General features: G+C 37.2%; 1 protein-coding gene across 7 annotated transcripts; it reads left to right on the top strand.

The window, feature by feature from the left end:
* The first annotated feature begins 4747 nt into the window (after positions 1-4747).
* Nacalpha (nascent polypeptide associated complex protein alpha subunit) lies at positions 4748-20357 on the top strand. 7 transcript variants are annotated; one of them, XM_022079105.2, is made up of 6 exons: positions 4748-4899; positions 7491-7757; positions 10539-10658; positions 13718-13813; positions 15080-15241; positions 20127-20357. In XM_022079105.2, the coding sequence occupies exons 2-6, from the start codon at positions 7503-7505 to the stop codon at positions 20139-20141; spliced, it is 648 nt and encodes a 215-aa protein (XP_021934797.2). In that variant the 5' UTR covers positions 4748-4899; positions 7491-7502; the 3' UTR covers positions 20142-20357. The 7 variants fall into 7 exon arrangements, with proteins under 7 accessions (XP_021934797.2, XP_021934798.2, XP_021934806.2 ...); XM_022079106.2 differs by having other exon boundaries at positions 4758-4899; positions 7494-7757; XM_022079114.2 differs by having other exon boundaries at positions 4840-4950; positions 7494-7757.
* The last annotated feature ends 360 nt before the right edge of the window (positions 20358-20717 follow it).

The raw sequence follows: 20717 nt of genomic DNA, 5'->3' as shown, positions 1-20717 counted from the left end.
ATCGTACCTAAATATCGAGAATATATAATTGCGAGAGAATATAAATGGCTGTAAAGTACTTTTAAAGTATGCATAAAGTATATTTTTGGGTATTATAAAAGTATAAAATTACTGACGATGTAAACATCTAATTTTGTGAAACATGGAAAAATGCGTGAAAAGTCTCGGATAATTGCAATAAATTAGCAGCTCTGCACCTGCACAAAATGTTTTGTTTAAAAGTCAGATTTTATTGTTGGAACATTTATCTGTTATAACCCAAAGAATGTGGTGCAAAATGCCTGTTGCCTCTTCTTTTTGAGTACTCAAATACCAAACATTGTGTGCATAAAGTAAATAGTGCGCATCAAAAGACTAGTTTTAAAACCTATACTACGTATTCAGAGTGTTTAAAAACAACCGCCATCTTAATTATTGCTCAAAACAATAAATTTCTTTTTTACGCAGGGAAAGACAAATTCTAAACAGAATGAGCACATTTACTGTTGTGGGGATAGAAGTGAGTAATATTCCGTGTTTCTGAATCTCCATAGGATACAGTCAGCCGTGAAATAAAATCCAATTTTGTGAAAGTCGATTAAATTCTATACACTACCAGAGTTTCAATAAGTTGGATGTATTAACACTAAAAGTTAATAAGCTGGTTGTTACCCCAACTGAATACCAATTATGACGATTGCATTCTGCAACTGGACGGAGCTCCCCTCATTTCCACAGGAATGTACGAGTGCATCTCAATCGTGTTTTTCCACAGCGCTGGATCGGACGTGCTGATGCAAATGGAGACAACAACCTTCTCCCTTGGCCACCCCGTTCGCCTGATCTTACACCGTGCGATTTCTTTCTTTGGGGGTTCGTTAAAGACAGCGTTTATGTACCACCATCGTCCACGTCCATCCATGAACTTCGTGATGGGATAACGCATGCACTGCAGGCCATTACAGCGGACATGCTACACCACGTCTGAGATGAGTTTGATTACCGTGTGGATGTGTGTCGTGTGACCCAGGGTGCACACATTGTAGGATTGTAATTAACGCATGAGGAACTAGGTGAGTTCGCGCCGCTGACGGTGTATGTTGTGCCCGTGTGAGGTCAGAAATATATTTATTTTTTTTACTTTTGAAACAGCATCATTCTTTTGTGTATACCTCGTGTTATTTTAGAAAGAAACCGTTTTACAATACACGCATTCAGTAGACTTACAAATAACGCTGTGATAGCCGAGATCAAAGGTTTAACGACGCTAATACCAAATTCTTGTTCCTGTACGCCTAGGTTATTCGAACAAACTTTATACGCATTTATCATTTTGTCAACGCGAGTTACATGAAGTGTTCATATCATCACTAATGAACTGAACTAACTAACTAACTAGATGGCTTAGGGAACCCGAAGGTTTATTACCGAATTAACCAAAGCCCTCCACCGGTCTCTGTCATGGGTCAGCAAAATCCAGTCTCCAATGATCTGAGCATCCTAGTGAAAAAGTCATTTACGAGACTATTTCATTCCTCTTACCAAACTCTACACCACTTATGTTCCTGAAAGACATGAACGTTGGTAAACCAACGTAATATAGAAATTTTAAAATTTAGAATAATATAAAGTAGTATATGTAGTAATATTTTAATAATGTGCCATAAAGCGACCCAACGAAATATCCTCGAAGCTATATAATTGTTTTCGGGTGTCATTACAGATTTGAAGCTGCAAATGTGGATGTGCTGGTGATTAAACCATCTATTCCCCCACCCCCTGGTTTAAAAAGGATGTGGAAACTTTAAATCTGAAGTTGGCGACTATTCCTCATAATCCCTCTCCATAAACTCTGTCCGAATCTCTTAGACTTCATCTAAAGTACGCGCAGAAACAAAAGTGAGACAAAGGAAAAGAAATCAGACTCAAACTCTTGCTGCAGATGCTGAAGTTCTTTCGGATCTGCGCTTCCTTCCACTGTTTTACGTACCTGTGGACCCTCCTGAAGCACGTGCGATATTGGATCCAGAGTCAATTGCGAGTAAGTAATGAGCGGAAGTAATAGCATTGATGCGACCTCTCGTTCTTTTGGTGGGTGGATGAATAACCCGATATCCACCCCTCAAAGTAATTTCCCCGCAAATGACCGAAGGAATAAAAGAACACCATTTAGTAGTATGTTCGTCTATTTATTAATTTTCTGTTTTATACCCGTTCTTGGGGCTTATATTAAAATGAACTTATAAAAGACACTCGAGGGAAACATGTCCAATGCAGAAAATATGGCCTAGTTACTGCCATACTCACACCTTAACAGGATGTCACAAAAAAAAGGAACGTGAGGTCACAAACATCGGCCAAGTTTTGTTTCGTGACTCAGTCGCCAACTGCGCGGCGTTACATGTTTTCAGACGCCATTAAATATCGGAAGAAGGAAAGAAACAACTTGCTTCTAATTTTTATAATACAATTAACGCGCTATTAAAATTCGTAAACATAAAAAATATTAATTGATACATGCTGAATGAAAACGGAAAGTTCTGTACTTTTATTCAGTACAACTGGATTTTTCATTATTCTTTGTTAGATATTCTTCTGGTAGGGATAATGCAAACATAACAAGTGCAGGTTAAATGGGCCAATTCCCCCCTCCCAAAAATTAACCTACTCATTTTTAAGGATTATTTTAATAAAGTCAGAGAATTCTTCATGCGATTAAATATTATGGACAGGCCTGAAAGGATTTAAAATGTTTACAAACCGGATGCAGGTTTATCTTTTTATAACAAGGATTTGTCACTTCACTTTAAGTTAAAAATATAAATATCCTTTTTGATGCTTTCAGATTAAAAAGTAAAAATATTCCTTAATAACCTTATGAATTTTCATGTATCTCAATTATTTGAATTAAATTTTTTCCCAAGGACGAGTTTGGTTGGCCATATTATCTGCACTGTGTAATAAATATGGTTAAAAGCTCACCTTTCAGAAAATAATTATTTTATGTGCGCTTATGACAAAGGACGAAGGATATAACATTCTGTTAATGTCCTATTAGCCGCAGGGGGTGTGCATAACGAGTTTGTTTTTAAAGTATTGTTATTATTATTGTTATTATTGTGAAAGAACAGAGAATCTTAGCCCACGAATTATACGAAAGCACCCCGTTGCATATTATATAAACAATAAAACTTCTCCTTACTTTTAATCACACAACTTGCAAGTATGTTTAACCACAACATTTAACTATTAAAACTTTAAATGTATAATGTTTCGGCCATACTAGGCATTCTCAGGTAAGTATAGACTTAAGAAGTTAATATGTAGTAACCATGCAAGATTACATATATATGTATTACAATAAAAACAAATTATAAAATTTCGTTGAATGTATAAAATGTTTAAATTTGTATCTGTAGTCATGAAAGGTCATACGATAAAAATGGTTTACATAAACAAATACAATAATTATGATATATGTTGTTACAGAATAATATTAACTTTAGACATAATATATACAGCTGTTATAATGTGTTGGCTTTTGGTGAGGGTTCCTTGCAATAGTGATGGCGGAGTTATATATTGATGGATTCGCAAGGGGACTTCATGTGCCGAATTAAGCGGGAGACAAGTGTGGAAATATGATAAGCGGCCTCCCGGAAAAGATTACACATATTTTTGTTACTTCAAGAAGATTCTTAAAATATGTAATAGACGCTTCGAGCAACCGAAATGTAGTGTTTTAATAATAAATTGGTGTGAATACGTGGAGATTAATCACCGAGCTGCCTGGCCAAATAGAGAGCCGGTCGATAGGTAGGGGCGCCGATGGTGCTATTTCCTTGTGGATCTTCGGGAGCCAATGCAGTCTAGGAGGCCTCGAACTCCGTGACCTCAGATGTTCGATGACCTCGAGAAGTGATGGCTGCTTCAGAAGGAGAGCGGTCTTCCGTCCACGGCAATCTCCTGTATATGACACCTTGAGCCAGCACTTAGACAAAAACATTTTAGGCCTTGCTCCGAAAATCTTCAGTTTCCTTCGGCCTGTGAGATTATCCGGGGACTCAAGACTCCTGGCGTGTATAGTGCGCACTGCGAATGCGGTAAAGTCTACATCGAACAGACCGGCCGATCCATCGATACCAGAATCAAGGACCACCAGAACTACATCCGTCTCGAGTATTTACACAAATCCACCGTGGCCGATCATAGTATCAACCTGGGTCACCGATTCAACTCCAGAACACCACAATCCTTATCCATCAAATCCAAATACAAGGACCGGATGATCAGGGAGGCCATTGAGATCAAGCTAAAGACAAATGACTTCAACAAGGAGGATTACCGCCTGAACCGATCATGGAAATTCTTCATCAGCGCTCTCGAAGTGTCAAGGAAGCAGTGGGTGTTTTTCAATCTACATTGAAATAGTTAGCGACTGAGCACTTGCCGTTGGTTTTAATATCAATTGTTCCCGACAGATGGTTACGAGTAGTTTTACTACTATTGTGGTTAGGTGACAGCACTGTAGAATGTGACGTCATCCACCATGTTGGTGGTACCGGAATGATAGATGCCTTTTGGATTGTAGCATCGTGTAATGCTGCATCCATCTTCAGTTCAGTGACATTCTAGAAACGGCTTTTAATTTTCTACCAGACTGTACCTCACTATAACTGCGCTAAAACGCAGAAGACAGCCATCTTCTTACTCACCGCAATTAGAACCTCAAATCTTACATCAAGTTATCAATATGAAGGTATTCTGTGCGATTGTGTTTTCGTTTTTCTGTGGTCACGGAAGGGAAATTACTCTCCTGTAATGTTGTTTATATCCGTGGTTTACACAATGTTGGTATGACAAATAATACCAACTGTTGGTATTAACGTGTGTTATAATACTGGCTCTCGTGGAACAAAGGTTAGGAACAATAGCATTTCAGAAATTTATCGCATTGCATCTGATTGATCAGTATGTATAACACCATATAAAGTTATGTAGACTTTTATTGATTATCCTTCATAGTGTTTTCGTATATATTTATCAGTGTGATTGTTTGCAAATCTGTCGAAATTAAAAATGCCGAAGGTATTTGGCCTGTCTTTTAATTATGTTGATGTCATGTGTACGAGATATTTTAGTATATCAAGGTTTTTATGTGTTTTCACTGCTGTGTATTTATGAGATGGTAGAAGTTGGGGCATACATGATATTAGTTACCGCATGTCTGTTACACCATGAGTTTCTACTATGGCATACAAGCCACCATCCACTTGTAGTACTTAGGTCTGTGAAAGGTGTAAGGTAAGCAAAGTTGCATTATCATCCGTGTCATATGGCTGTTAGGTGGAAGGTTATGTTCTAAGGAGTAACTTCATTAATTGCAGTCGTTCAATCGTGATAGCATTGTTCTGTTCGTTCAGTATAAATTATTTCTGGTAATCGACATTCCTGGGAGAGGCTAACATTTCCGGACATAACCAAACTTAGTGCTTCGAGAATTTTAAAATGTTGCAGTGTGGTAAAAATAGTTGGAACGTATAGCATTACAGTTGAAATATTGAGACTTGCCAAATATTTTTAACATACGTTTGGAAATTTAGTTGCTTTGATTATATATTTTATTGTTATTTGTTGGTTCTTTCAAAGGTTGATACAGCGCACATCTACCAACACCCTTACGTTATGACCGCATAAGGTTCAGAACAGAAATTCCCCATGAAATTTGAAAGAACATCCCTGGTAAAATAACACCCCTGTTGAATGTTAGCCACCAGCATCTATGGTGATACATGTGTACTATTAAGCATACTGTGATTATTATACAGGGCCATGCCATGTATTTTCCACTGACTATAGAGATAGGTGCTTTCAGTATTCAGTCATAAAGCAGACGGTTCAGCTCTTATATATCAACCAGACTGGTCTCAGAATAAGGAAGTAATGTGCTACCCAGATAATGGGTCCATACTCTCTAATTGCTATCATTTGCTTGTTGTACATGCTTAAATTCTCATTTGAACTGTGCGCGTGTATATTACCAAACAATATGTTTCAAAATTTTGATGTGCAACTCATACCAGGAGTATTTTTAAATGTATACTGAAATGCACTGATTGTGATATTTGAAAGAGAATATGCAGTCCAGTAAAATCTTGTCAACAAGCAAAAGTGATCATCAGTATTATCATTTATAACTAGATTATTTGTGCTGTATTAATGAGGCTAGAAGTGCCTCATTAGGAATTGAACCACAGCTGCCCCCGCACACTACTAACTGAACAGTTGGTGTCAATGGAACTATTTATCCTTTCATTACATGAAAAAGTGGAAAGTTAAAATTTCTGTATTAAAAGAAACAGTGGTGTAAGATTTGAGGTTTTCACAGTGGTCAGTATGAAGATTTCAGTCTTCTGGGTTGTTGAGCTGTGTAGTCTGGTCGATGATTACCAACGTTTCAGAGGTCATACTGCCTCCGCCATCAGGGTGATGAATATTCACTACACAGTGCAACAACCCAGAAGACAGAAATCTTCAAACAGTGGAGTGTCTGCAAAACTGGAACAGAATCAGAGGGTTTCAGTTGACAGAGTTCTCTTGCCTCTGCACTTTAAAATGTAAAGAAACAAGTACTCTGGGTGGCCATTAAAGTATCTTTGAGTCTGTTGCATAAATCAACCATACTGATATCCATCTCAAACAAGGCATGTAATAACTGAAACCCACAACAAAGTTAATACAAGTTTAATTAATAGCAAAGTTGCTTTGTCAAATTGTTGTGTTTGATCTCCAATTGAGTCCATGCCATATTGAATGAGTTCTACAGTTGAAGCTCAGTGATTATAATGTCGTTGGCCTGAGTTATGATGCCAACTGTATCTGTACGTTACTTACAGTAACGAAGAAGACTGAACTGGAAAATGCTTCCATAGAGTTTGTGTATAATTTTTTGTCTTCATGCTTGCTATGTAAAACAAAATAATTTTACCTGTTGGTTTGTATGGATGTGGGACTTTGCCTTCCATGTGAATGAAGAACACAGTTTGAGGGTGTTTGAGAATGAGATGAAGTGACAGAAGGGTGAAGATTATTTCTTAATGAGGAGGTCCATAATTTGTACTCTTCACCACATAATATTAGTTGATAAAATAAAGGAGTGTGAGATGAGTGGTGCATGTAGCACACATAGGAAGATGTGAAATGTGTATATAATTTTAGTTGGGAGGGTCGATGGAAGGAACGCAAGTTCTAAATTAGTTATTTCCATAGTATAATTAATTTTATTGTATTTAGTCATCACAGATGCTTGAAATCATGCAGTTTGTATTTACCCAAATTTTCTGTTGCTTACTGCATTTATTTGTGGGCATAATGTTTATAAATTGGTTTGATGTTGATGTAAAAATTCCTAGAATGATTATTATTATAGGTTTACGTTTATAAGTAGTTAATTTGGTGTTTCAGATGTGTGTGTATGTATTTTTAACTACAATGTTTGTATCTGATCTTAGCAGATTGTGACAATGCCTGAATTGACTGAATTAGACAGAGCCACAGCATCAATGACTGAGAATAGAGGAGATGGTTCAGGATCGGGCACCGAATCTGATTCAGATGACACAATACCAGAGCTTGAGGAGCCTGGAACTGGCCAGACTTCTGGTGTCTTCCCAGGAGCTACTGCAGCCGGATTGCCCATGGATATGGTCAGCAAAGCTAAGCAGAGTCGTGGTGAGAAGAAAGCCCGCAAGATTATGTCAAAGTTAGGACTTAAACCAGTAAGTCACCTTATTTAAATATAATTGAAACAATAGCATGTAATTTAAATAAATTTGCAAATATATGGAAAATTCGTACGGTTTGTTAACTATTCCAGTTGAATGGCAAAAGTTACACTGGCTCTTACTTAATACCTTTTATGCATGGCTTGATGTTTTCACACAGTTCAACACTGTTTTCTATCAGATTATGTACTTTTATTAGTAGGTTCATTTCAGATATTTTCACTTGTTCAGTGGAACCTAAAGTTAGTGCGGCTGTTGGGGGACAGCATCAGTACCCGCATTAAAAGTAAACAATGTAAAACATATGTAATCATAGTGGAGGACATGATCAAACCCTCGGTATATCCAGATCCATGATATAACTGCATGCAATATATTGAGGTTCCACTGTACAGGTAGCCCTCGATTTACGCTGGGGATGCGTTTCTTGACAAACCGGCATAAACGGAATCGGCATAAATTGAAACTCTTTTATAATGTAAATCAATGGGGATCTATGACATGCGTTCCCAGCACCCAAACATTGATGAGTAATATAATGGCATTACATTTAAAGCTCCAAAATGACATAAATAAAATTAAGGGAATTTAGAAAATATATTTTATACACTTTTACAATCGGCAATTCTTTCGTCCCCGCGATTGACTGTGATTCTTTCATGTGATTGATGTTTACAGTCATCTCTGCTGTTATGCGATAGTTACAGTCATGTAAGACGCCGACCAATAGAAAATCACGTAGTAAAAATAACCCCGGTACCTCCGCAGAGATGAAATTAGTCCTTTGAAAGTTTAAAGCGCCAGGAATGAAATTGCAGAAGAGCAAATTCGCATTAACAAAACATAAGTAATTGCAGAGATGACTATTTATAATTCTTATCAAAATCAGCGATGTAAGAATTGCGATTTTGTATAAGAATTAGTACGAGAAACATTGTAAAACGTTATAAATAATAGTAAAATATATTTTTTTCGCTTTTTGACTTGATCGTTTCAAAAACGGAGTTATTCTGAACCGGTGCAAATCGAGGGCTACCTGTATTTAGTTCTTATATTGTTGAGAAATCTGAATTCAGGGACTTGTTGAGTTTTGTTGTATTAATTTATTTTATTTTGCTTTACAGTATATTTATGTTGCATCTAGTTATAAATGGAACGATTTTTTTTAGAAAATTAGCAGTAGGTGATGTACCTGTATTCATGCTAAAGACACTCAAGTACATGATCACTGTAGTGTAACTTTGTTTAGGATGTACCAAAGTAGAAGGGTACATTCTGCAGACCTATTAATGATGGATGGTAGTGGCATTTTAGCCTCATTCTGCTTAATTAGTAGTTCAACTACTAACTTAGTGTTCTTCATCTGTTGATAGTCGTTCATCCAGTTAAGAAACAATAGTTTTGGGGGTGGGACCTGAAGGCTCAGTACCCATATTCACAGTAAAGCTTGCCGTTGGACATATCTATCTTTAGCAGATGACACATTATCTCCAAATGGTCCAACAAAAATCCTGTAAGAGTTTGCATTTGCCTGTGCATTTTACCTGTCCCACTCACCTCCACATGAAGCAAGCAGGTTTGTGCAACAAGATTTGTATTTGATGGTCACCTGGTTCAAATCTCAGCCTGTTTACTGGTTATCATGCACTTCTTCGTGGTTTGTGAACTTTCCAGTTAAAAGATTGGGAGTGTGCCTTCTAATAGATTATAATCGCCTCTTTTAAATTCTTAACATTCTTGATCATACACCATCTCAGTTGTTTTTATATAACATTGCAGTTGAACCACTGTAATTGCATAATCTGAAACCACTCACTGTAACATAGTTGAGCAAGGTATTATCTTAATTAAGTTTTTGAATGTATTATAGAAAGGCATGGAATACAAAGCTATTTTCTTTGGCATAATTATGCCAAAGATACCGATTGTAGGTTTCGCCGAATTTATAATTTTGTGTCACACTTCCATTCAGAATGTATTGAGATATTTTTTACCACTGGCCAGCGTCTCTTTCCACTTGTATGTTACACAAAACTTACTTGTACTTTTAAAGTTATTCATTGTCAGGACTTTTTCCATCATCTGTTCTTTAAAACCACAACATTTCGGAGACGGCTTCTGTCTCCGTCTTCAGGTGAGAGGTACCTACTCTGTTGGGTCCCTTAGATAGAGCTAGTCTCTGTACAGCCTCTGAAACGTTGTGGTTTTAAAGAACAGACGATCGAGAAAGTCCTGACAATGAATAATTTTAAGTGTAAACTACCATCGTCAAAACCCTTTAGAATTGAATTACTAGTACTTTATTTTACATTCGTTCAGTACTAATGTATTTGAATTTTCTGTGTAGTGCCTGCCTTCTGCTGCATAACCATGCATAATATGTCATCCTATTTTAACGAGATTAATAACAATCATTTTAATTCTTAGAATTTTGAGTTAAAGGAGTTTTTTTATCACTTTTCATTAGTCACAAATTGGAACAAGATGGAGATGCATGCACGCAACCTTTTGCATTTCCGTGAACATGCATAGATTCTTTGCCATTCTTGTATTTATCATATAGTACTGCAAACTGTTTGTATGCTGTTAAAAATGGCTGATTTAACAGGTAAGACAGCAGCATAGTTCTGGCAGTAAACATGTTAAGTTTCCCACTTTTTTATCTTGTTATATTCTGCTCTGGCCCTTAACTTTATAGAGGAGTAGGGATGAATGTTTCAAGTAATAACTGAGTTACTTTATAGTCATAAGAAGATATGTTTCTTTTCATTGTAGGTGCAAGGTGTGAGTAGAGTCACAATTCGCAAGTCCAAAAACATTTTGTTTGTTATAAACAAACCTGATGTTTACAAGAACCCAGCATCAGACACATATATAGTGTTTGGAGAAGCCAAGGTTAGTTTGTAGTCAGCTGACATGTCCTTTTCTTTTATTATGTGTTCTTTATTGTATCTCCATATGAATCTTGATGATCAGAGACTTCAATCAATATGAATTTCCAACAGAAAGCTGGACAAACGTTTGAATGATATTGAAAGTATGTAAGTATGTGTTGTTTTGTATGCCAAAACACCAACACATCACTTCCCCCTTGTTTTTTAAGAAGATTCAATATGTTTATTTTTGTCTAAGTTAATATTCCTTTTCACCACATTTTTTTTTTGTATTGAAATCCTGATCATGGCCATTTGACTAGCTTTTGTTAACTGTAGCCAGGGCTGTGGAGTTGGTATTAAAACCTCCGACTCTGACTCCTACTCCTTAATATAAGCTCAATATGTATTATTAATGGTAAACTTACTAAAATGGTAAATGTACCACAAGAGATTTCATCACCACCACGTTAATCATCAGGCTACTTTTTAGACTTATAACATGTATTTAATATACGTATAATGGTTATTACAGAAATCATTCGATTTGTAGACAGCTTGTATGTTTAAGGTGCCGGAGCCAAAGTTACAAAGCATTATTCCCACACCATGTGGCTCAACGCGTCGTTGAATCTCCCTAAGCGTGAGGCTACCGGTGGCTCACACAGTAGCGAAAGTGTTCTTAAGATTTTATATCGAGGTCAGAGTCGGTACATTTTTACCTACTCCAACTCCACAGCCCTGACTGTAGCACATTTCAAGGTTTTATTGTTCCAAATAAACTTGTTACGTTTGTAAGATTTGAAACTTTCATAAAGTCCTCGCATCCATACAAAACAACAGGCAAGATTATTTATTGTTTTGTATACCCCAATCTTCAGGTTCTTAGAAATCAAACGGAAAGACAAAATATTTTGAACTGAGAAGTAGCAAGCATTTCTAGAATTCAATCTCCTCCTAACTTCCTCATGAGTACCATTTTTATTTGTTATTGTTGTTCCCAAATATTTGAACTTTGTAACCCTTTCAAAGGACATGTTAGCTACCCTAAGATAATTTTGCCCGCCTGTCTTCTGATGACGAGATACTAACATGTACTTAGTTTTTTCTGAATGTACTTCCAGCCCCACTTGTCTACTAGCCTCTAGTAAAACTTCTGCGTTCCTCTTTATTGTATTTATATTGTCCCCCAATAAATTAACATCAGCAGCATATGCCAATAGCTGATGTGTCCCATTCAATTGCAAACCCTCCTGTCTATCTTGGACTTTCCTGATAGCATATTCTAGCGCAAAGTTAAAGAGCAAGGGAGACAAAGCATCTCCTTGTTTTAGTTTCAGTCAAGGACAACTCTGATGCTGGAGACAGAGTCAGTCTCTAAAACTCTGGTTTATAACTCAGCAGTGACATGACTGATTGCCCAAGAGAATATTGTAGTACTGAGTGGTATTTGTTTATTGACTTCTTATTGGTAAGGGTAGGTAACAAGGCCATTATTTTTAGCAAAACTTCCATTACCTGTATTTCTTACTAGGCTGTTTGCTACAGTGTCTTGTGACCATATGATATAATTTCAATGTAATGAACACCAAGATGATGAAATTTCAGAATAATGAAGATATTGTTAATCCCCATTAAAATTACCATATACTCTTGTGGAAAAAAGACTTGTTCAGATCAACAACTTTTTTCTAAGTGTTACGTGGAATGTATTAACCCATCCTGAGCAAACTTTGTTCTGGTAATGCAGGTAGTATTTCAGAATTAAAAGAATACTGCTGTTTCTTTCAAATAATTTGTTGGCCCTTCAAGCCCATCTGCCACAGTGAACACAATGGATCTTCCACATCACATGTTGGTGTCCACCATACTCGGTACATTTATATAACTTTCACCATCAGTTTTGCTGCCAACATTTTAGTAAATTTATTGTGTTCTTGTGTGCTGAAAGATAAAATCGTAAGATTTCTGTTTGTTATTAGATCATTATTTATTAAATAATGTCATATATCTCCCCAGTAGTTCTTGTAACAAAGTTTTTAATCTCTGTCAAAAGTTTCAGTACGATGAATACGTGGTTATATATAGTAAATAATTTTTTAACTTGGATCATACAGAGGTTTCAGGAATCGATAAATCAGTCAGTGGCTTTTGTTTTTGTCTGGGCCTTGTCTCAGTCACTATTTGAATAAAAATTTTCTTGGATATTATCTATCTAGTAAAATAAAATGTAAAACCACGTTTCGGAGATGGGACTCTATCTCTGTCTTCAGGTACCTACTCAGTTGGGCCCAATAGATAGAGCTAATCCCCATCTCCGAAATGTCGTTTTATATTTTATTTTACTAGACGATGGATAATATCCAAGAAAATTTTTATACAAATGACTCGCCATCATCACACACTTTTAGATTTCGGTCACTATTTGTTCCGAGAAATTATAATATTAATTAATCAAAGAATGCATTCACACTCAGTGTCAACCCATACCACTGCCTGGGCCCCCATTCACTTCTTATGTTGATACCGTGGCTTTTACAAGTAGGAAAAGTTTAAAACCAGACAAAGATGTGAAACTTGTGGAAGACTGGTGATTCAGATATAAGTTTTGTCAGGTCTGAAGTAGATACGGATCATTTTGTTCATGATGTTTCTCTGGTTAATATGCCAGTGAATGTTGATGACATACTAGTGGAAATCCAATGGTTCATTTCACAGACTTTCCAACCATAAGAACAAGGGAATGCCCAATGGTTTTATGTGCTTCTTATTGAAAAACTAATTACTAAAACCAAAGGAATATGTTATGAAATATTTATTGGTTTAGATGTTCAGTAGGATCATTGAAAGCTGACCCTGAAGGCTTTATGACAAATAGCATGCAATAAAACTCTCAATGGAAAGAAAATTATTTCTTTACTGAAATAGGCACTTAGGTGCAGTAAAATCAAGTTTTTGATTACAAAACTGTTTGGGCTTACAGTGTTTGAATCTGTCGGTTTTTAAAACTTTTAATTGTCAAGTCCAGAGGATTGTATTTCTTGCTGTCTATTGCAAATAAGATGCTACATATCCTTCCAGATTGAAGACTTGAATCAACAAGCGCAGGTGGCAGCTGCAGAGAAATTTAAGGCTCCAGAAGTTTCACAAGCAGCTGAGGCAGGAGGCAGCACAGCGGTAAGATAGGCTTAAAGGGCGCTGTATTATGTGAATATAGGCCACGTGCATATAGAAGCTACTTCCGACTGTCGAGAAGAAGAAAAAATGAACGAAATCTCATTTGGGTGTGACATCAGCATTTTTAAATTACTTTCCCTAAAGTACTAGTCAATTTTAATGATTGGTACACGTTGCTTGCCAGTGTTGCAAACATGCAATTTTGAGTATCGTAATTGCAGTATATCTGTGGGTGATGATTGAAAATAGAGAGAGAAAAACAATGAATGAGATAAAATGTGCACCAGCTTCTACCATTATCAGAATGGTGTTGATTTATGTGACAAACCACATTTAATAGAATGAGTATTGCTTTCTGAATGCATCACATTCTTGCCCAGTCACCTAATGATATTATGGTTCACTATGCAAATTTTGTGCACAGTGTGCGTGTGGGTGACCATTAAAACAAGAGACAGGAAGTCAAAGACTCAAAAATACTGACTATTGCTTATGTTTATGTTCTGTACATATGCATACTCACTTTCTCTTCATTCTGCTCTCATAGACACTCTCACACACACGCACACGCACTGACTCATTCACTTGCTGTTACACACTCATTTGCCTGCTCACATGCGCACACATACTGACTTTCACGTTGTCTTCCTCTCTTTCTCTCTCTCTTGCTTTAGTGGAGACAGTGTAGATTATTTTTTTGCCCATTCTAATGAGTTGCTATACCTAATCTAAAAATTTTCTTACGTTAACCCTCCATCAGTTCAATGGCAACAACTCACTTTACTTGTGAAAATTCTATGATGATGTGATTTCCAAACAGCCGATTTCTGTCTTTGTTTATGTAGTTTCAATCATCCCTTGTGTGAAAATTGTTTACATGCAATACAAGTTCCTTGTTAAAAGAGTTTACAATGTTTGAAAATTTGAAAATTATGTCTAGAACCAACGGCAAATATTAACATTTATTCCACAATAGTTTTAATTGAACTTGTATTCTTTAATACCAAAACACTGTACTTATCATACTGACAGTTTCCATTTGATTCGCAGAAGACAGTAATGCCAGTTTAATAACTGCAGGAGTTTATACCTTGAAAGTTACCAGCTATGTGACTGTCACTTCACAATAAAGACTTGCTCTACAGAGTTAGTCATATCACTTATTGACAACATGGCCTCGATATTAGTAGATCTCTGTGAAATGGTAGCTTAAGATTTCCATAGGGCAAGAAAGTGTTTTATTCACCATTTAATTTTTGTCATTAGGTTGTTGCACCAATCCAGGAAGAATCAGAGGAGGAGGATGTTGATGAAACTGGTGTTGAGGAGAAAGATGTGGATCTCGTAATGTCACAGGCAAACGTTAGCCGTGGAAAGGCCATAAAGGCTCTTAAAAACAACCAGAATGACATTGTCAATGCTATTATGGTGAGTTATTTTAACAATTTTTGTAATCATTTGTATTGGGTAAAAGCAGAGCATCGATTCTTCTGCAATGGTAACATGGATTGTAGCAGGTTTTCATTCTGTTTAATCCTTTGTGCAGAAACTGGCTTTATCCTAGGATGATTGGTGCACTGTAGCATGTTTGTCACAAGATTTCATGCCCAACCTAAGGTGAAACCTCCATCCCTATTAAAGTTATTGGGATATAGGTGGATGTGTGTGGTTTCTTTTATAAGGCAGTCCATGTATTCTGTAACTTTTTCTAGTATTATGATGTTGTTGAAGTCGATCTTGTGTCCTGTTTCAAAACTGTGTTCCACCACAGCAGACTTGTCTGGTTGGCTAAGGCATGTATGTCTCGTAAAAAGAGAATATGTGACATATATGAAGCAAGATTCTCACATGCTCAAGCCATCCAGTGAAAACACCAATTGGAAAGCAGGGCCACACAACACAAACGCTTTACTGTCTCTACCAGCTACGATTGGCTACGGACTATCCACGGGCACCGGTCCCGGAAAATTATGTATAGGAGACGATTGTGATATCTGGTCACATCAAAACCGTGGTGAGGGGAACAGATGGTTCCTGAAACGTTGATTTCTTTGCGTAATATTTCGAAGCAGCTGATTGCCCAAGAAGATATTTTTTAATTTAGTCACCATGAAAGTTTCATATCATTCATAACAGTTTATTGTTTCTGTGAGGAATAAATGAATCAGTGGAATGGACAGAAGTTTATGTTAAAATAAAGGGGCTGGGGCCATAGAAATTTAATACTACATGAAGGGAAACTTCAGATCGGGAAACATGACATGGGAATTCTCCTGTTAGCACAATACTCATGCTGTCTAGTTTGTCATTTGTTACAGAAATAATTCTCTGCGAAATTATTTACAATATGATAACATCACTTCATTTTTAAAATGCTTTCAACTTTATTTCCATGTATGGGGTACAGGGAAAGAAGCCTAGGTGGTAGAGCTCCTAGCAGCAAGTGCAGGGAGCAAATGTGATGGGAAATGCCTTGGTGTTAGAGCCTCAGATGTTAAAAAGCCAAACCAAGATCGGGCATGGGTGGCAGAGCCTGTGGTTATTCCCAGATTTGGTCCAGCCCCTTGGGAGCAGTCCTGGTCCTCCCAAAGCCTCGGTGATCTAACCTCAGATGTCTGATATAATCCTAGGCGTTTTCAACCCAGTACAGGCAATGCCAAAGAGGTTGGGGGAATCCCTTTAATTTTCGTAAGGAGTTGGTGGAGAACTGTGAGGTGGCCTAGTCCTTTGTGTGGCTGAGCCTATGGTGGGCAGGCAGAGTGGTAATCTAACTTGTCATAGGGAAAGCCCTGCAATAGCAAAGCAGTGGATTTTGAAAGCCAAAAATGGGCTAGGCACAGGAGAGGAAACTTGGGGTAGGGTCCGTGGAGTATCATGCACATGGGGCCAAGCCCCAAGGAGCAAGTATGTTGGTAAAAGGCCTTGGTGTTAAAAGCCTGGCAGATAGCAGATGTGGGTGGTATTTCCTGGGGGTTTCTGCAGGAGGATAGTTCCAGATGTGGTCTGGCCCCATGCGTTGCCAAGTCCCTTGGAAGAAATCCTGGTATTTCTGAGGCCTGTACAATGCAACCTCAGATAGTAGAAGTGCAGGGGTGTCCAACCCAGCAAGGTCTGGAGTGTTGCAAACCATGAAGACCATATCCTGTGTCAAAGTCTGAAAGTAATTCAGGCTGAAGGAGAAAAGCACCTGGAGGGGTAGGAGCTGTGCTCTGACGTAACCTGGGGTGGAAGCCTCTTGTTTGTGGGGTGGAGGTTGACCTGTGAAGTTCTTCCCCTGGTTTTGTCTCACCCCTGGGGGAAGCCCTGCTGGTTGCCTAGTTTGTAGGAAAAATGTGACAGACCCATAAGGTTTTATTTGCTCACACTAGAGTATGAAGAAAACGTACAAACTGTAACACGCTTTTTCTCTATCAAGCGACAGAATGCACTACAATGATGATAAATGAAATGTCAGGTTTCGCAAAATGATATTCAGAACTTTGCATTGCTGAAAATCCTTGGCAGACTGAGTAGTGCAAATCTGTTTGGTTCTTAATAAAGAATAGAAAGATTTCTTAAGAACATGAAATTGACTACAACCTTAAAACCTGTTTTGTATATAACACAAATTTATTTTAAGATCTGTAATGAACATTATGACAGAAGGTCAAATGAGGACAATATGAATTTCCCAGTAAGTTATCAGGAATCATTGAAAGAGGAAATTCAATCCAGCCATTCCATTGTGTCTTTTAATGGTGTGACTTATGTTGGATCAACTAGCAGCAGAAAACACCAGAAATTAATATGTATTTGAAGTTTTGTGTAAAAGTGAATGCATTTCATACTCAGGGATTTGATTTTGGTAGCACATGTGTGAATGTACATTATAAATATACATCTTATTACACAATGATTTATTTCATAAAGCATGTTTCACATATACATATTTCATCTTAATATGCCATCTTCTGGCATGACTTATATAAATAATTTAATTGCTTATTTTCTGGGTGAAAAGTTTCCTTATCACTGGGCACAAAGGAGATCACCAGTCAACAGAAATAGTCAAGAACCACAAAACTCAAATGTTTAGGGACCAGTGACACTGCAGCCACTTTAAACGTCACAACATTTGCAACCTCTTCTCGTTGCATGTGTCGTAACTTGTATTTTTGCAAAGTTGGTTTCTACTCCCACACAGAGGTATCGCTGCCATCTACATTTCTAGAGTTCGGTGGAACATGCTGGCAAAGGAGCACTGCATTCTTATGGCCACGGCCATGTTGCTAAGAATTCGCTGCACTCTGTCCTCAGTGGATCCACCCGTGGACCATAACAATAATTATTGAAGTATGAGTAAAGTAAAGTTTGTCCCACTATACGCCATGTAGGCGCTTGGGGGGGAGTGGAGGTATAGCTCCTACTCATTCTTGACCTTGGCACTAGATGGGGGTGAGTGGTCAGCATCACGCCCCGACCGGCTTTACCCCCGGGAAAGGACCCCGGTACCCATTGTAGAGGAGGCTGGGTGGGCCCCAGATCCAGTCTGGGCGCAGAGGCTAGAGGAAAAATCCTCTGCCCCCTTCGAGGATCGAACCCCGCTCGTCCAGCCCGTAGCTTTTGAAGTATGAGTAATGATCTGTTATGCATCAGAGAGATCACAGTTGTGAACTAAATAGTGTGTTACAAATTTGTATAATTTTATGCAGGCTGGATAAAAAGTAATGGCAGACAAGATTTAGCCCATGAGCTATGGGTTTTCCATGCCAGGCATAGACTAGTGGAACCTGCTGGAACCTGTCCTTATGAAGTCAGCAGCTTATGAAAGGAAAATTGAAAGACTCTATAGATTGACTTTAACATTTCTTGCCATTTTGAAGGACAAGGCAAAATACCATCGGCTGTTATGTGTGTTATTGCTTGCGTGCAGTGATTGTGTTTAGAACGATCCCATAACATAGGATGTGATTTGACTTCTGTGTACATTACATGTCTGGCAAGCATGACCACACATATATGTGTGTGTAGAGAAATAGGGGTGAGACATTTCTGGTCATGCAGCATTAGTGAGCAGGACTTCATGTGCAAAGAATAGCTCCTGAAAGGTAGTCTCTAGAGAGTATAAAAGTTTTTATGAACATGATAATCCTGATAATTTTTGTCTCTTCATGATAAACAGTACAAGTACTTTGCATGTTAATTTTTATTGGCCATCATGTTGCAGTTAGAATTGAAGGTATGTATTCCAGACATTCTTGGATGTTATGGATACCATTTTCAAATGATGTTTTTTTAAGAATACAAAGTATTCTAACAATGAACTTTTCTGAATTGTATAAATCCTCATATTGAGAATGCACTACAATTGAAAATGTAAAAATTCACCAAGATAAGAATTTTACACACATGCATATGAAAAAAATCACACTTATACACTAAATACTGTAGATTAGGAAAATAAATATCTCATGTATCCTAATGTTATAGTTAGCTTACAAAAATTTTTGAAATATTGAAAAATAATATTTACAAAAAGAATTTCATTTTCAGGAGGTAATATCATAAATTGTGTTTTGTCTTCCTTTATCACCCATCCTGCAAGAAAGAACATTTATTTCTGCATAATTTGATATGAGTTTGGTGTCTGTACTGTTATCTGTTCCTGAACTACAATACTTTATGTAAAACAATGCACACGGAAATTCAATGCTGGACATAGTGTCAGCAGGTGTGCCTTTTTTTTCTGCAGCTCAGTCATCATCACTTTCAGTAGAATCAGACACACTTTCCAGAATAATGTTACTATCACTATCTATAGTATCCAAATAATCCAAAATATCGGCTCCATCAATTCTTGAACTTGCACCACCCATTGCCGAACTGAGAAATCTAAAAAAATTGAACCTATATACAATAAACTAAGGAAAATAATGAAATGATATCATAGGCACTATATAAACATCAACAAAAAACACAATTACAAAGCTAAACACTTATCTTAGCAAAAATACCGCAAAATCCACAAGCAATCGTAATCACGCCATGAGGTCCACTTCCGAGCTCAACGAATTTCATTTGTTCAAAAAAAATACTTTTTGTTGGTCTAGAGGTTCGATCTGTAGAGCAAAACATGAACTAAGGTATAAACTATCTGATGCAGCCTTGTGTTGTCATCTGGGAGCCTTGTATGTAATTGAAACATCAGATACAGTAGGTAGCAATGGATCGGCCGAATTTGTGGCTTAACAGCTACTGCTTCGGGCGACTGGTATGCAAAGGGTTAATTGTATTGTATTAATTGTTTTAATTTGTGATTCATCTCTTCATTTAGGAGTTGACAATGTAATAAAAAGCACCATGAGCCTCAAGATGTTGGATCTCGAAGAATTGCCAGCGAGATTGATGGCTGCTGTTGTGGATGACGATTGTCCTCAGTTTCATACACGTATTATGTGTGTGTGTTATTCTTCATCATATTCTTATTTAACAAATAGTCAATCCAGTTTCTTTCACAAATGTACATAAATAAAGTCTTGACAGAATAAAACTTTTAATAAAATTATTTGAGGTAATTAGTCATATTTGTACAGAGGGTGCAAATAGTCTGTCAGAATGAATTTATGCTAAATAAACAAGGTGTACCCATATAAAGATAACAATTTTGCAAGTTTTGCCAGTGTCATAGCAGATTTTTCATATTCAAATGAAACCGTCATTTAAAGACGAACTGAATCTAAACTACATTTTATCTGCAGCATCCTCAAAATTAATGATTTCCCAAATTTAAAGGTTACATATCTATACTCTACAATTCTTGAGTCTGAAATGGTACAAAAGTTATCACTTTCCTCATTCCTGTAGTTATAGTGTCCACAAAGTCCCTTCGGGGTTTTGAAAAATTTTGGCGCGCAAACAAATTGAG

Source organism: Zootermopsis nevadensis, unplaced genomic scaffold (genome assembly GCF_977971745.1).
Source record: "Zootermopsis nevadensis isolate Lab colony 2312 unplaced genomic scaffold, Znev_1.0 Znev_ptg000019l, whole genome shotgun sequence".
Taxonomy (NCBI): Eukaryota; Metazoa; Arthropoda; class Insecta; order Blattodea; family Termopsidae; genus Zootermopsis; species Zootermopsis nevadensis.
Note: the sequence above shows the minus strand (reverse complement) of the source record. Positions and strands in the feature narration are given on the sequence as shown.

What these genes read in the sequence shown, in the direction of transcription:
- Nacalpha (XM_022079108.2), top strand. An exon ending in CAAAGTTAGGACTTAAACCA is followed by an intron (nt 7,758 to 10,538) that starts GTAAGTCACCTT and finishes TTTTCATTGTAG; the next exon opens with GTGCAAGGTGTGAGTAGAGT. An exon ending in AGGCAGGAGGCAGCACAGCG is followed by an intron (nt 13,814 to 15,079) that starts GTAAGATAGGCT and finishes TTTTGTCATTAG; the next exon opens with GTTGTTGCACCAATCCAGGA.